A 12,978-nucleotide genomic window follows, 5' to 3' on the forward strand; every position below is an offset into this window, starting at 1 on the left:
GCGCACCTTCCAAAGCAGCCATTTTTTTTCCCCAGGGGAACTGATCTCAGTAGTCTGAAGATAGTTGTAATTCCCCACCTGGAGCTGGATTGCTCTCCTGGTGTAACTGCCTCTCGCTTCTCTCTTTCCTGAGCAAAGCTGTCTGAGGAAAGCCGTGCAGAGAAACCATTTCCCATCTTCCTGCCTAGAGCCCAAAATGTTCCCTAAAATACTGGCCCTGGTGGTCCTGGGCATCCTACACCTGGCCTGGAGCAGCACTCAGGTAAGATTGGGGAGTTGGGTTACCAGACCCTGAAATTCAGGGGGAGGCACCATAAAGTTAATAAGCAGGGTCTTTAGGTCAGGGGGTGAGGCCTGATGAGATTGAGTGGAGACTGAATACTAGGGTTGCCAGCTTTGGGCTGGGAACTACCTGGAGATTTTGGGGGCATAGCCTGAGGAGGGTGGGGTTTGGAGAGGAGAGGGACTTCAATGCCATAGAGTCCAATTGCCAAAGTGGCCATTTTCTCCAGGTGAACTGAACTCTTATCGGCTGGAGATCAGTTGTAATAGCAGGAGATCTCCAGCTAGTGCCTGGAGATTGGCAAACCTACTTAATACAAGCTGGTGGGAGAGAGGAAGATGCCAGGTGGATTAAGGAGAGGTTGCCACGTTTCTTAACATTTTCTCTCCGCAGGCTAGAGGTGCAAGGGGGGGGGACTCATTGTTTCATATAGCCTAAGTTTAGTACAGAAATAAAGTTGCACTCACCTGATCTTTCACCTTCGACGATCAGGGTAGCGGAGATTCTAATAAGAAACCTATTTGCCTAGTGAATCATCATTTGTTGATATTACCGGTAATTACTTTACTGTTAAATACACATTTTAAACTATATAATATGTGAATTATCATATTGCTATTCTATGTACTTAAAGGCAGTATGTTCTCTATTGACACAGTTGGGGGGGGGCCGCAAGAGGAGGACTAAGACTATTTTTTGCCCTGGGGCCAAAGTTACTTCAGGCATCAGAGGCCCCAATTGTATCCACTGTCCTTCAAACCTAACCTTCTTTCAAGGGGATTCAGAGTCCCCCTCCCCAAGGAGCCTTCTGCTCTCTATTTTTTTTAAAAAAAACCTCTTATTCATCTCTCCCATTCCACTTCCCCTCTGGTTAGTGTTGCCAGCTCCAGTTTGGGAAATTCCTGGAAATTTGGGGTTGGAGCCAGAGAAGGGGGGAGTTTGGGAAAGGGAAGGAGCTCAGCAGGGTATTGTGGCATGGCGTCCACCTAGGGTTGCCAGCTCCGGGGTTGGGAAATACCTGGATATTTTGGAGGTGGAGCCTGAGAAGGGTGGGGTTTGGAGAGGGAAGGGACTTCAATGCCATAGAGTCCAATGGCGAAGTGTCCATTTTCTCCAGGTGAACTGATCTCTGTTACCTTGACGGCACTTAACACACACACACCAGGGTCATCTAGTCCAACCCCCTGCATGGTCTTTGTGAGTCATTTGTGGGGTTGTGGGCTGTCCCTTAATTTCCTTTCCTACTCCGTTGGGGATTTCTTGTCCTCCAGGGCTGCCTCAGCAAGCAGCAAGTGGCCAACACCATCAAGCAGATGCAGAAGCTGCTCTCCTCCCATGAGGCTTCCCAGATGCAGAACATGCGCAACCTCAAGAAGCAACTGACCATTCTGCAAGGCAACATCCAGAAGCAGGTGGCCAAGCGCAACGGTAAAAGGGCCGGCAGCCAGAGGCTAGCAACAGCAGACCCTGGCTGGTGTGAAGGGTTGACCCAGGAACAGAGCAAATCGGGTTGTTCTGGGAGGGAGTGCAGATTCTCTGACTGCCACTCTTGAGTTCCAAGGAGTTCAGGCTGACATGCATAGGCCTTCCGCCCATTTTATCATCATAACTTCCCTGTAAGGTAGTTTCAAGTCGGTATTTGTGTTGGTCTGCAGTAGAAGAGCAAGTGTCAAGTCCAGCAGCAACTTATCTGACAAAGCCTTTGACTCTCACAAGCTCGCACCCTGGAAATCTTGTAGGTCTTTAAAGTGCTACTGGGTTCAAATCTTGCTCCTATAAGGTAGGTTAGGCTAAGCTATTAACCCATGTCTAATGCTGCCACTACACCACACTGGCCCAAGAATCCAGCTGGGTGACCTTGGGCAAGTCACGCTCTCTCAGCCTCACCTACCTCACAGGGTGTCTGTTGTGGGGAGGGGAAGGGAAAGGTGATTGTAAGCCGGTTTGATTCTGCTTAAGTGGTAGAGAAAGTCGGCATATAAAAACCAACTCCTACTCCTACTCCTCTTCTTCTTCTCCTCTTCCTCACCTGTCCTTTCTGCTGTTCTTATGCCACAGACAGCTGTACTCTGTTGCCAGTGCCCCTAAATGGCCGGAGGCTGGGCAAGAAAACAGTCATGGGTCATGATGTGCACTTCCTGTGTGACCCTGGCTTCCTCCTGGTGGGATCTGAGACACGAACATGCCTGGATAACGGCACGTGGAGTGGACAGCAAACTTTGTGCAAAAGTATGTGCCCTGTGGTTTGTTTGGGGGATGTTTTGAGGTTCATGGTGTGCTAGGTGCCAGCAATCCACCTAGCAGCCTCCATTTCTGCTCGCATGGAATGCAGATCTGGGAGAAGAACCCAGCAAAGATATTTGAAAGGAGAACCTCAAACCTCCTGGTTAGCCGAAAATAATAGAGGGGAGTTGTCTAGGGGATGGTTACTATCCAGATTGCAGTGGGGGGTATTTCTCCTTAAGGGGCCAAATTCGGGCATCAAAGAATCATTGGCCCTCATTTCTGATGAGACTCCCTACTTCTCTTCCCAACACAGGCATCAATGATTGTGCCAGCAACCCCTGTGCCAATGGTGGGACCTGTGTGGATGGCACGCACCGCTATAGCTGCTTGTGTCCCAGCGGATGGTCAGGTGCTACCTGCCAAACTCCAGTTTATTCCTGTAAGTCTTTTTTAAATTTAAAAATAATCAATGCTCTATTTATCTAAAATCCACGTGATTATTACATCACTCCTTCTCTGCGATTTACGCATGTGTTTTTTCCATCTTTGAAATTGTTACATTCCAGCGAGCATCCAGTTCTTCCATATTTTTGTCATTATTATAATACGTCAACTTAATTAAAGCATAGGTTTCTTTAACCTTATCGAACCAATTATTTAAATCAGGGAATTTGTTGCTTTTCCAATATCTCGCAAGATTTGTTCTAGCAACCGTTAGTATACGGGAAAACGTAACTCGTATATCCGTTGGTTTATCTGGAAGAGAATTTAATAAAATTGTTTCCGGTCTTACTGGAATAACAATTTCCAGGCCACTGGATATGATTTCAGTCCAATATGTTTGAGCTCTACTGCAGTTCCACCACATGTGTATTTATTCCTGTTAAGTCTTAAGCACCTGTGATCGGTTTTTCAGGGTGGTGGGGAAAGTCTCATCTCACACTGAGCTCCTTGGTGGCTAGTTTTCCCTATGAACTGGGATGGGGAGTGAGGAATTAGGAGGGAGTGAGAGAAACACAACCAAACTCCAAATGGAAGAAGAGAGCCAGAAGAGTTGCTTTCCTCCCACTTTTTCTGGCAGGAGAGCTTTCAGAGTTTGGGACAGCTCTTATATCTGTGGGAACAGAGCTCAGAACTGACAGGGCTGCTCTCCCTTAGGGAGTATAAGATGTAGTTGGGTGCTTTGTTTCTTCGCCCTCCTGTCCTGCACTAGATTCATTAGTTGGTAACACGACCACTTTCTAGCAACCAACAAAACAGAAAGAAAATGGTGGACCAAAAGAAGACTAACAGGAGTCCTGGATTCGAAGCAACCAAATTTAGTCCGAGAAGAAATGTCCTTGTCACCCAATAGTTAGGGCAGTTCCATTTGCCTATATTCTACTCACTTCAGCTCATGGGACACTCAATAGGCCCCTGGTGATCTTGGACACAACAGCTGTACATTCATCATCCGTTTTCTGCCATGGGGGGTGATTTCTGCTGTTTCCCCCCATTGACCACCACTTTGTGGTGTTTATAGGAGTCCCCTGAAATCAAGGGACGGGGGAGCTTCAGGGGAACAGTGGGTTACAATGGGATGTGGCGACAGGACAGTCCCATTCCACAAGACCCCTTCTGTTTGTGGTTCTCACTGGATATATAGAAACATTTGTTCTCCAGAAACATTGGCTTGGGGGTGCCAGGTTTATAAGGGGCTGGTGCCTTAAGAATCAGCCCAAGATTATCATGCCTAAAACCTCCCACATTGCCCCTAGAAGAGGCCACAGGTATTCAGTTACACGTGATGAGTAGGGTTGCCAAGTGCCCGGTGGGGGCGGTTTAAAATGGCCGGCGAACACTGCGGGCACACACATCACTTTCGGGTAAACTCAAAAGGGAATTTTGGAGAAATTTGGAGAAACCATTTTGGAAACCATTTTGAAAACCATCGAGTTTTCTCCAAAATTCCCAGAGCGTCCGCATCACTTTCGAGTTTACCCGAAAGTGATGCGTGTGCCCGCAGTGCTCGCCGGCCATTTTACCCGCCACCACCGGGCACTTGGCAACCCTATGGAAACCATAGAGTTTTGCCCGAGATCTCTAGAGCGTCCACGTCGCTTCCGAGTAAACCCGGAAGTGACGTGGGCGTGTTACGTGGGGTGCGTGCGCACATTGCGCCAGGCGCGCATGCAAATCGCACGCTACAGCCACGGCCCCAGAAAGCTCCCACCGGTGGAGCTACGGGGCCTAGCAAGCCTACTGATGAGGGAAATTTCAGATGGGTTGAGATCTTAAGTTACTAGACCTCCTTTTTCCCAGTCTCAGTTCCCTCACTAAACTAAGTGTACATATCTACAGTTACTACTAGAGGTCAGATGAGAATCAGGTCTTTTATGTACGGCTGTTTCACCTTCTGTCACCCCTCTGATGACTTTTGGGTCTTTGTTGTGATTATGCATGCCTTTTCCGATCGTCAGAGGTCGCCTCGCTCTCCCCACGTTTTGCCCATGTTTTGAGGGACCTATTTTATCTCCGATTTGAAAACGTGGGCAAAATGTGGGGACACACCGGGAAGAGCGAGGCGACCTTTGACGGTTGGAAATGGCATGCATAATCAAAACAAAGACCTGAAGTCGTCGGAGGGGTGACAGCAACTGAAACAGCCATGCGTAAAAAACCTCAGAGATGCCCTAGTGACTTCACTGTTCAACACACAAACTCCTCCAAAGAGACCATCTGCTTGACACCTTTTCCCCAATTCACTCTGGGCCAAAGTTCCATTTCCCGGAAGCCCTACTGCACTTAAAAAAAAACCTGGAGGGATTCTTTCACTTCCCACCTTAAAAACAGACTCTGATAACTAGGCAACCAGATGTGTATTTACATGTTAGCAGAACTGACCCTTTAAAAAATTAAAGTCGACTGAGTAAGTGACTAACTGCACAATTAACAGTGATCATAAGGTAGATCATAGTAGAAAGTCTAATGAGATGTCAACCCATTGTGTGGCAGTGAAGAAAAAGGAGAACTCCATCCTCAGAAGTCTTAGGAAAATATTGTAATTCCTTTGTATAAAGCTATGGTGCAGCTTCATTTGCGTGCAATTCTGGTTGCTGAATCTCAAAAAGGATGTTACAGAGCTGGAAAAAGTACTAAGTAGAGCAACCAAGATGATTAGGGGGTTAGAACACCTTTCCTACAAGGAAAGGCTGGAGCGCCTGAGCGTTTTCAGTTTAGAAAAAAGATGGTTAAACAGAGACATGGTTTAGAGAATTATGCATGAGGTGGAGAAAAGTGTATCGAGGGAGCTTTTTCTGCCTCTCCCGTGGGCACCCAGTGAAGGTGATGGATAGGTAATAGATTCAGAGCAGACAAAAGGAAAGCCTTACTTACTCAATGAGTAATTGTGGAATTCACTGCCAGTGGAGGAAGCAATAGCCACAAGCACAGACGACTTTAAAAAGAGTTAGAGAGATTGATAGAGGAGAGGTCCATTCAATGGCTATTAGCCCTAGTGACTAAAGGGAACCTTTCTACCCAGATGCAGTAAACCAGTGAATACCAGGCTACATCAGGGAGAGGCCTTGGCCTCTATGCTCCATTTGTTGGTCCTGCAGGGCAACTGGTTGGCCATTCTGTGGATCAGAATGCTGAACCACATAGACCACTGGCTTGATCCAGCAGGGCTCTTCTTATGAATGCAAAACAGAGAATCCTCACCATGCAGAAGCCATCTTAGCCTAGCAGGCTTCATGACAGGCGGTCTTGCTTGGGGAGGCAGTTTTGTGTTGACCATAACCAGAGGACAAAACTAGAAATATGAAAGCCAAAAGGAAGGTCTTATTTACAAAGAGTACAGTCTTGATGGAAGAAGAAGAATTGGTTTTTATATGCTGACTTTCTCTACCACTTAAGGAAGAATCAAACCGGCTTACAATCCCCTTCCCTTCCCCACAACAGACACCCTGTGAGGTAGGTGGGACTGAGAGAGCTCTAAGAGAGCTGTGACTAGCCCAAGGTCACCCAGCTGGCTTCGTGTGGAGGAGTGGGGAAACAAATCCGGTTCACCAGATTAGCACCCACTGCTTGTGTGGAGGAGTGGGGGAATCAAACCCGGTTCTCCAGATCAGAGTCCACCGCTCCAAACCACCGCTCCTAATCACTACACCACGCTGGCTCCAGCATGAACTTATGGTTGCCTCTTGCCTGCAGATTGGGTAACGATGAGTAACTCGTCCTTTAGCCGCCAGCCCCGCTGTGCCGACAACCCTCTGGGCTCACGCCAGTGCAGCTGTGACACGGGCTTCCAAATGCGGGCAGGAGGCATTTGCCAAGGTAAGGAGGGAAAGGGCGCGAATGGGGAGGATCCCAGTGTCATTCTGGTGTCTTGCACTCCCCAGAGTTTGAGTCAGGGCCAGCATCAGCATACCCCGGGGTGGGGCATCTTTCAGGGCAAAGGAAAGGAGAGCCGTGTGGCTCAGTTGCTTGGCGGCAAGAACCTGGTTTCTGGAGAGAAAGCCACAGCAAGTAGGTCCCAGATTGGGCTGACCCTGGAGGACATTTTGCCCAAGAAGGACCTGTCAGGATGCTTGCAGCACCGGCAAAAGAGCAAAGTGGTGTGCAAACACTGATTCCCCAAGATGCAGAAAATGCTGATTGGTTTGGACACAGAATTCAGCTTCCTGAGAAGCTCAGTGTTTAGTTTTAAAAAATAAAATAAAAAGACCTAACAAGTTTCTATCCCTTAGGGCCACAAACAAATGATCCAAGGTGGGTAATGGCTGGGGGAGGAGCTTCAGTGCCTTGCAGAATTCCTTGGCCCTCTGCATAGCAAGCAAACCAGAAGGTGGAAAAATTGGGGCTGAAGGGAAATGCAAAATTAAAAGGTGTATGCCAATGTGCTTAACCTAATATACTTTATGTGGCTCACAGAATGCAGATGGCCATAGGGCAGCGACCTTCACTTTTATAAGGCACATGACTCTGTTCTTGGGTCCCAGGCAGTTTCCTTGGCACCTGGCCACCGCTTGGCTCCCACTTGCCTTGTAAGGCCAAACAACTGGATAGGCCATTTATGCAGGGTCAATTTTGATGCTCGCTCAAAGCTTTTTTTAAATGCGACTTTTAGAATGCCTATTCACGGTCCCGATGCAAAAGGAGAAATTCCACCCCCCCACACTCGCCTGCTCATTCGTTCCCATAGCCATTAGCAATCTCCGTTAGCATAGCTAAGGTGTGGCTGTGATTTTGCATGCTTCCTTGAGGGGATTCTTCCAGCCAGGGGCAGAGCAAACACAAAAGGTCGTGTTAAAGAGGCTCATAAGAAATGCGAAGCAGATATGCGCCGGCTTCACAGTCACTTTCTGAATGATGGTTCAGCATGAAAAACTTTTAAAAATATGCGGGGCACTTCAGCCTGGAACGCACTGCTAATTACCAAGCATAAATGGCCATAAAGTTAGAGATAAGAATCAGACAAAGGAGGGGGCACCTCCCATACCTGGATGTTTTATCTTCTGTATGAGTTTCAATGTCTTCAGTGGAAAGTAGTCTCCTGCCTTGCTCTTCATGAGTACCTCTTGTTTATTCTGCACTAGAAAGGTGTATGCCGCTATGATGGGGGGGATTCATGTGGTGGGGAGGGGGCTTGTACTACCGACAGGCCCTGAGAGGACAAGGTGTTGCTCTGCGCACAGAGACACCCCCTCCCAGAGGAGCACCAGTACGGCAGGTCCAGGAGCTCCCTCTACATCCGGTGCCTGCTGGGCAACTTCCTTTTCCCTTCTAGACGTGGACGAGTGTCAGCTCTTCCAATCCAGCCGCCTCACCCGCATCTGCCTCCACGAATGTGTGAACGTGCCCGGCTCTTACCGATGCACTTGCCCAGAGGGCTACCGGCTCCAGGCTGACAAGAGCACATGCGGTGGTGGGTATTGGCAGCGGTGGTGGGGCTAGGAGAGGTCGGTGGTTGGAAAGTGTTGCCTGAATTGAGTGTTCTTGGGGCAGGGGCGGTCTTCGTGGTTCTGGGAACCTGGGCAGAAGTCCAAGATGGGGCCCCAGAATCACGGCTGCCCCCTGTGGGGGCCACCACCAGCCCCCCCTGCTAGGGCCAAGCAAGGAGTGGCCCTTGTCCCACGTGAGGAGCTGTCGCTGGAAGCCAGCTGCCCAAGCCTTGGACAGGGTTTACGAATACGAATGCCTTTATTGGCATTAAAAGGGAAATCGTAGTGAGGTTTACAGTAAAATCATGATATAAAGGGCATGCAGATATCATATGATAAAATCATTTTTGTAAGAACATACAAATCCCACTAAATTGGTTACTTGGTTATTCGATCCTGACTTAACCATTATATGGTGCAGAGTAACAGTCGGGTTCTCTAATTACGAGTGGAAAAAACCTTGCCACTGAGTCACATAACTATTGGATCCTGCGTGGTCATAAGGTGGGACACCTTAGATTTGGTAGGTAACCATTCCCTATCAGCAAGTAACGGGTCTATGAGATTAGATCGGCCCCTAACGTACAGTGGACGCTTGAGGAGGATATGTGAAACGGTTTCTATGCCGCCCTCCCCACATGGGCAGACCCTATCCAGATATGGAACTTTATTAAATCTTCCATATAGTAATTAGGGTTGCCAAGTGCCCGGTGGTGGCGGGTAAAATCCCACCAATCCCGCCAATCCAGCTGAGAGTTGGAGGGCAATGCATGGAATCCATAGAGTTTTGGCAGAGATCGCTAGAGCGTCCGCGTCGCTTCCAGATAAACCCGGAAGTTACGTAGGCACGTCGTGCAGGGTGTGCACGCGTGCTGCGCAAGGCACGCGCGCACATCGCACACTGCAGCCAGGGCCCTGCAAAGAAGAATGCAGGAGTGTGCATGGTGCAGCCCCAATTTCCAGGCTATGTGCCCATTGTCAGGCAACACGTACATTTCCTCGACTGTTAGTCAACATAAAGTGGCAGAGTCAGTCCCACAATAGCTGTTTACAGGATGCCAGTTTCCCAGGGAAGGTTGGTACATACTGCCCATCTTCAGGGACGGCCTGTCAAACTCGGAACTCCACACAGCAACAGAGACTCTCCCTGTTTTCTTCACAAGATGTGGACGAGTGTGCCGAGAACCAGCACAACTGCAGCCGGGGGCAGACGTGCGTCAACGTTTTCGGAGGGTTCCGGTGCGTGCAGCCTGAGTGCCCCAAGCCCCAGCTCAACACCAGCTACGTCAAAACCTCTGCTGCGTAAGTGCACACATCAGCCTTCCCTTCAGAGTTCTCGCCCAGCGCCCGGTAGGACTGGAGAGGGTTACCTCCAAGGCTTCCTAGCCAACCCAAAATATAACCCCGCGCAGTAGGGTTGCCAGGTCTCTCTTTGCCACCGGTGGGAGGTTTTTGGGGCAGAGTCGTTTGGGCTGCTTTCCATGGATCTGCTCCACAGAGGCAGTATTCCCCTCCAGCAGAAGGAGCTTTCCCCCAGTGTAAGAGAGCCTCCTGCGCCAAGGGAAAGACTCTTTCCACCAAAGGAATGTGCCTTTGCTAACCCAAAGGATCCATGGGACCCAACCCATGGCTCTATTCACAGCCACTGGTGCTATTCAAAAGCAGAAGGTCCTTATCCTTCTGTTGGGGTGTTACCTTGCCCTGTGGTCATTTGTGAAGATATTTATAGCTGTGGCCAGCCCACTTGTTCTGAGGGGTTTTCAAAAGCAGGAACAAAGTTGAGGGTCGGATCTGGATTAGGGCCCCCGTGCTAGGAAGTGTGGTTTAACTCTTCCTCCTCCAAAGGAGAAACTGTCAGAGGGTGACGTAAGCCCCGGCAGACATCAGGAAAACAAAATGTAGGAGGGAGAGGTTGTCTATGTCTTCTGATCCAGATTGGGCTTCCTGTCGTGGCTTTTAGGGCCAAATCATGCATCTGGAATTCCAGGCACGGACTTCCAGCTTCCTGCCTAGTTTGGTCCAGGGCCTGAAGGGCATATTACATATCATGCACTACAATGTGCCATTGTGCTCCTCCGCCTTTTTTTTTGTTTTTAAGCAAAGCAGCTTTGGGAGGTGAGAATTCAGAGCCAAGAAGCAGGGGATGGGGCAGGTTAACTCTTTTCTTGCCTATATTAAGAAAAGCTGCCCAGGATCCAGCCATCTAGTCCAGCATCCTTTTTCACACAATGGTCAACTGGATGCCCTGAAAGGCCTACAAGCAGGGCATCGGAGGGGTCAAAAGCGCCTCCCTGTTGTCATCCCCCAACACTGCCATTTAGAGGTATATTACCTTGAAACACGGGGGCTCCGTTCACTCATTGCAGCTAATATCTATTGACAGACTTATCCTCCATGAATCTGTCTCACGCCCTTTCAAAACCAACTAAACCTGAGGCCTTCACTCCATCCTGGGGGCAGGGAACTGTACACATTAGTCAATTACTCTTTGAAAGTGCTGATAGCAGGGCTTGGGAAACCCACTTTTCCAAGGACTGTTCGTTGCCAGCCATCCACCAGCACTGATGGACCGACCATCTGCCTCAGTATAAGGTGGTTTCCTTCAGTTGTTGTGATTTGTGTGCTGTAGCCCACCAATTTCCTGCAATAGCATAGAGGCTGCAGGGGCATACTTCATAGGTTGCAAAGTGCTGGTCCTCGGGGTGGCCAAATACTTCACATGAAGCCGCCTTATACTGAATCAGATCATCAGTCCAACAAGGTCAGAATGGTCGACTCAGACTGGCAGTGGCTCTCCAGGGTCTCAGGTGGAGGTCATTGACATAAGAACATAAGAAAAGCCATGCTGGATCAGACCAAGGCCCATCAAGTCCAGCAGTCTGTTCACGCAGTGGCCAACCAGGTGCCTCCAGAAAGCCCACAAACAAGATGACTGCAGCAGCATTATCCTGCCTGTGTTCCACAGCCCTAATATAATAGGCATGCTCCTTTGATCCTGGAAAGAATAGGTATGCATAATGGCTAGTATTCATTTTGACTTGTAGCCATGGATAGCCCTCTCCTCCATGAACATGTCCACTCCCCTCTTAAAGCCTTTCAAGTTGGCAGCCATCACCACATCCTGGGGCAAGGAGTTCCACATCACCTACTGCTAGGGTTCCCAATTGCCCAGTTATGGTGGGTAACTGACTGCCAATTGCTTCTGCTGCCTGCCGACTCTCAGCTAGTCAGCGGGCGGAAGCAGGCCAGGGGAAGGGAGGGGGCGATCAGTGTCATCTACGCAATGACGTCACTTCCGGTTTATGTGGACATTCCAGCATTGCACTGGGGAGGGGGGGACGCTCTAGCACTTGTGAAAAAACTGTATGAAAACGATAGTTTTTTCACGAGTGCTAGAGCTCCCCCCCCCCCAGTGCAATACTGGAACTTCTGCTTAAACCGGATGTGACGTCATCACATAGGTGACACTGATCAGCCCCCAACCCTTCCTCCCTAAACCTCCTGCCAGTTGCGAGGAGGGACCTGACAACCCTACCTACTACCTGATCCTTTTCAGTGTAGAGGCCAGGGATTGAACCTGGGACCTTTTGTATGCTAACCAAATGCTCTATCACTGAGCCATGGCCCCTTTAGACCAGCCCTGATGGGATGCTTCCTTTTTGCCTTCTTGTAGGCAGTGTGAACGGAGCCCTTGCCCCATGGACAGCAAGGCCTGCCAGAGAGCCGCCAACTCGATCTCGTTCCACTACTTGCCTCTCCAGTCTAACCGCACAGTGCCCCGTGTGCTCTTCAAGATGTCCACCAGCCGCTTTGTGGGAGACAGCCTGCGCTTCGCCATCTTGGGGGGCAACGGCCAAGGGATGCTTGTGGTGCAGCGTGCCGACCGTCAGACAGGGGAGCTGGTGCTCACCAGACCAGCCGTGGGGCCGACTACGTTGGAGGCAGAGCTGGAAATGAGCGAGTTTGCCCGAAAGATGCCCCTGGGGAAGCACATCTTCAAGGTCACAGTCTTTGTTTCACAGTATGAATTCTGAGGCCCAGCCTTGCAGAAGACTACAGGGACAGGGAGAACATTGACAGCGGAATTGCAGACCTTTCAAGGATATGGCTGTAGGCCAGAGACTCCCAAACTGCATGCCAAGACCCTACTGAGAGAGAGGTTGAGGCATACTTTGCAAAATGAAGAAACTCATGTTGGATGAACCACAAATCAATGACCTTTGCAGGGGGAAGCCAACACAGTACTGATCCTTCTCCCCCTAGGTAGATGCCATCTTCTTAAGGGACAAATTGAGGACATGCTGATGTAGCAGCTGACATTACAGGGCGATCCTGGAAGCTTTGTTCTTGCCCAGAAAGCTTGTTCCTCTCTTCGAACCCTGGCAGATTGGGGAAAAGGGTGGAATGCAGGAAGCACAACGAACCAGCTTCCTTGCAGCTTTGAAGAAGACGCCTGCCAATCGTTCTGGGAGCTGACTGAGAAAGGACCTATATTCTTTTAACACAGAGAGAAGCATGCCTCCGGTTGAAACCTTGAGCCCAGAG

General features: G+C 49.5%; 1 protein-coding gene across 2 annotated transcripts; it reads left to right on the forward strand.

Annotated features, from left to right (window-relative positions):
- Nucleotides 1-193: 193 nt before the first annotated feature.
- On the forward strand, nucleotides 194-12,467 carry LOC130489063 (fibulin-7-like). 2 transcript variants are annotated; one of them, XM_056862768.1, is made up of 8 exons: nucleotides 194-262; nucleotides 1,555-1,711; nucleotides 2,342-2,512; nucleotides 2,823-2,948; nucleotides 6,704-6,826; nucleotides 8,280-8,417; nucleotides 9,597-9,735; nucleotides 12,107-12,467. In XM_056862768.1, the coding sequence occupies exons 1-8, from the start codon at nucleotides 197-199 to the stop codon at nucleotides 12,465-12,467; spliced, it is 1,281 nt and encodes a 426-aa protein (XP_056718746.1). In that variant the 5' UTR covers nucleotides 194-196. The 2 variants fall into 2 exon arrangements, with proteins under 2 accessions (XP_056718746.1, XP_056718745.1); XM_056862767.1 differs by lacking the exon at nucleotides 2,823-2,948.
- The last annotated feature ends 511 nt before the right edge of the window (nucleotides 12,468-12,978 follow it).

This window comes from Euleptes europaea, chromosome 17, assembly GCF_029931775.1.
Source record: "Euleptes europaea isolate rEulEur1 chromosome 17, rEulEur1.hap1, whole genome shotgun sequence".
Classification (NCBI taxonomy): domain Eukaryota; kingdom Metazoa; phylum Chordata; class Lepidosauria; order Squamata; family Sphaerodactylidae; genus Euleptes; species Euleptes europaea.

Bases quoted from the DNA above. Each gene is read 5' to 3' on its own strand.
- LOC130489063 (XM_056862768.1), top strand. From the start codon at position 197: ATGTTCCCTAAAATACTGGCCCTGGTGGTCCTGGGCATCCTACACCTG. The intron at 1,712-2,341 runs GTAAAAGGGCCG...CTTATGCCACAG, and splicing joins GCAGGTGGCCAAGCGCAACG to ACAGCTGTACTCTGTTGCCA. The intron at 6,827-8,279 runs GTAAGGAGGGAA...TTTCCCTTCTAG, and splicing joins GGCAGGAGGCATTTGCCAAG to ACGTGGACGAGTGTCAGCTC.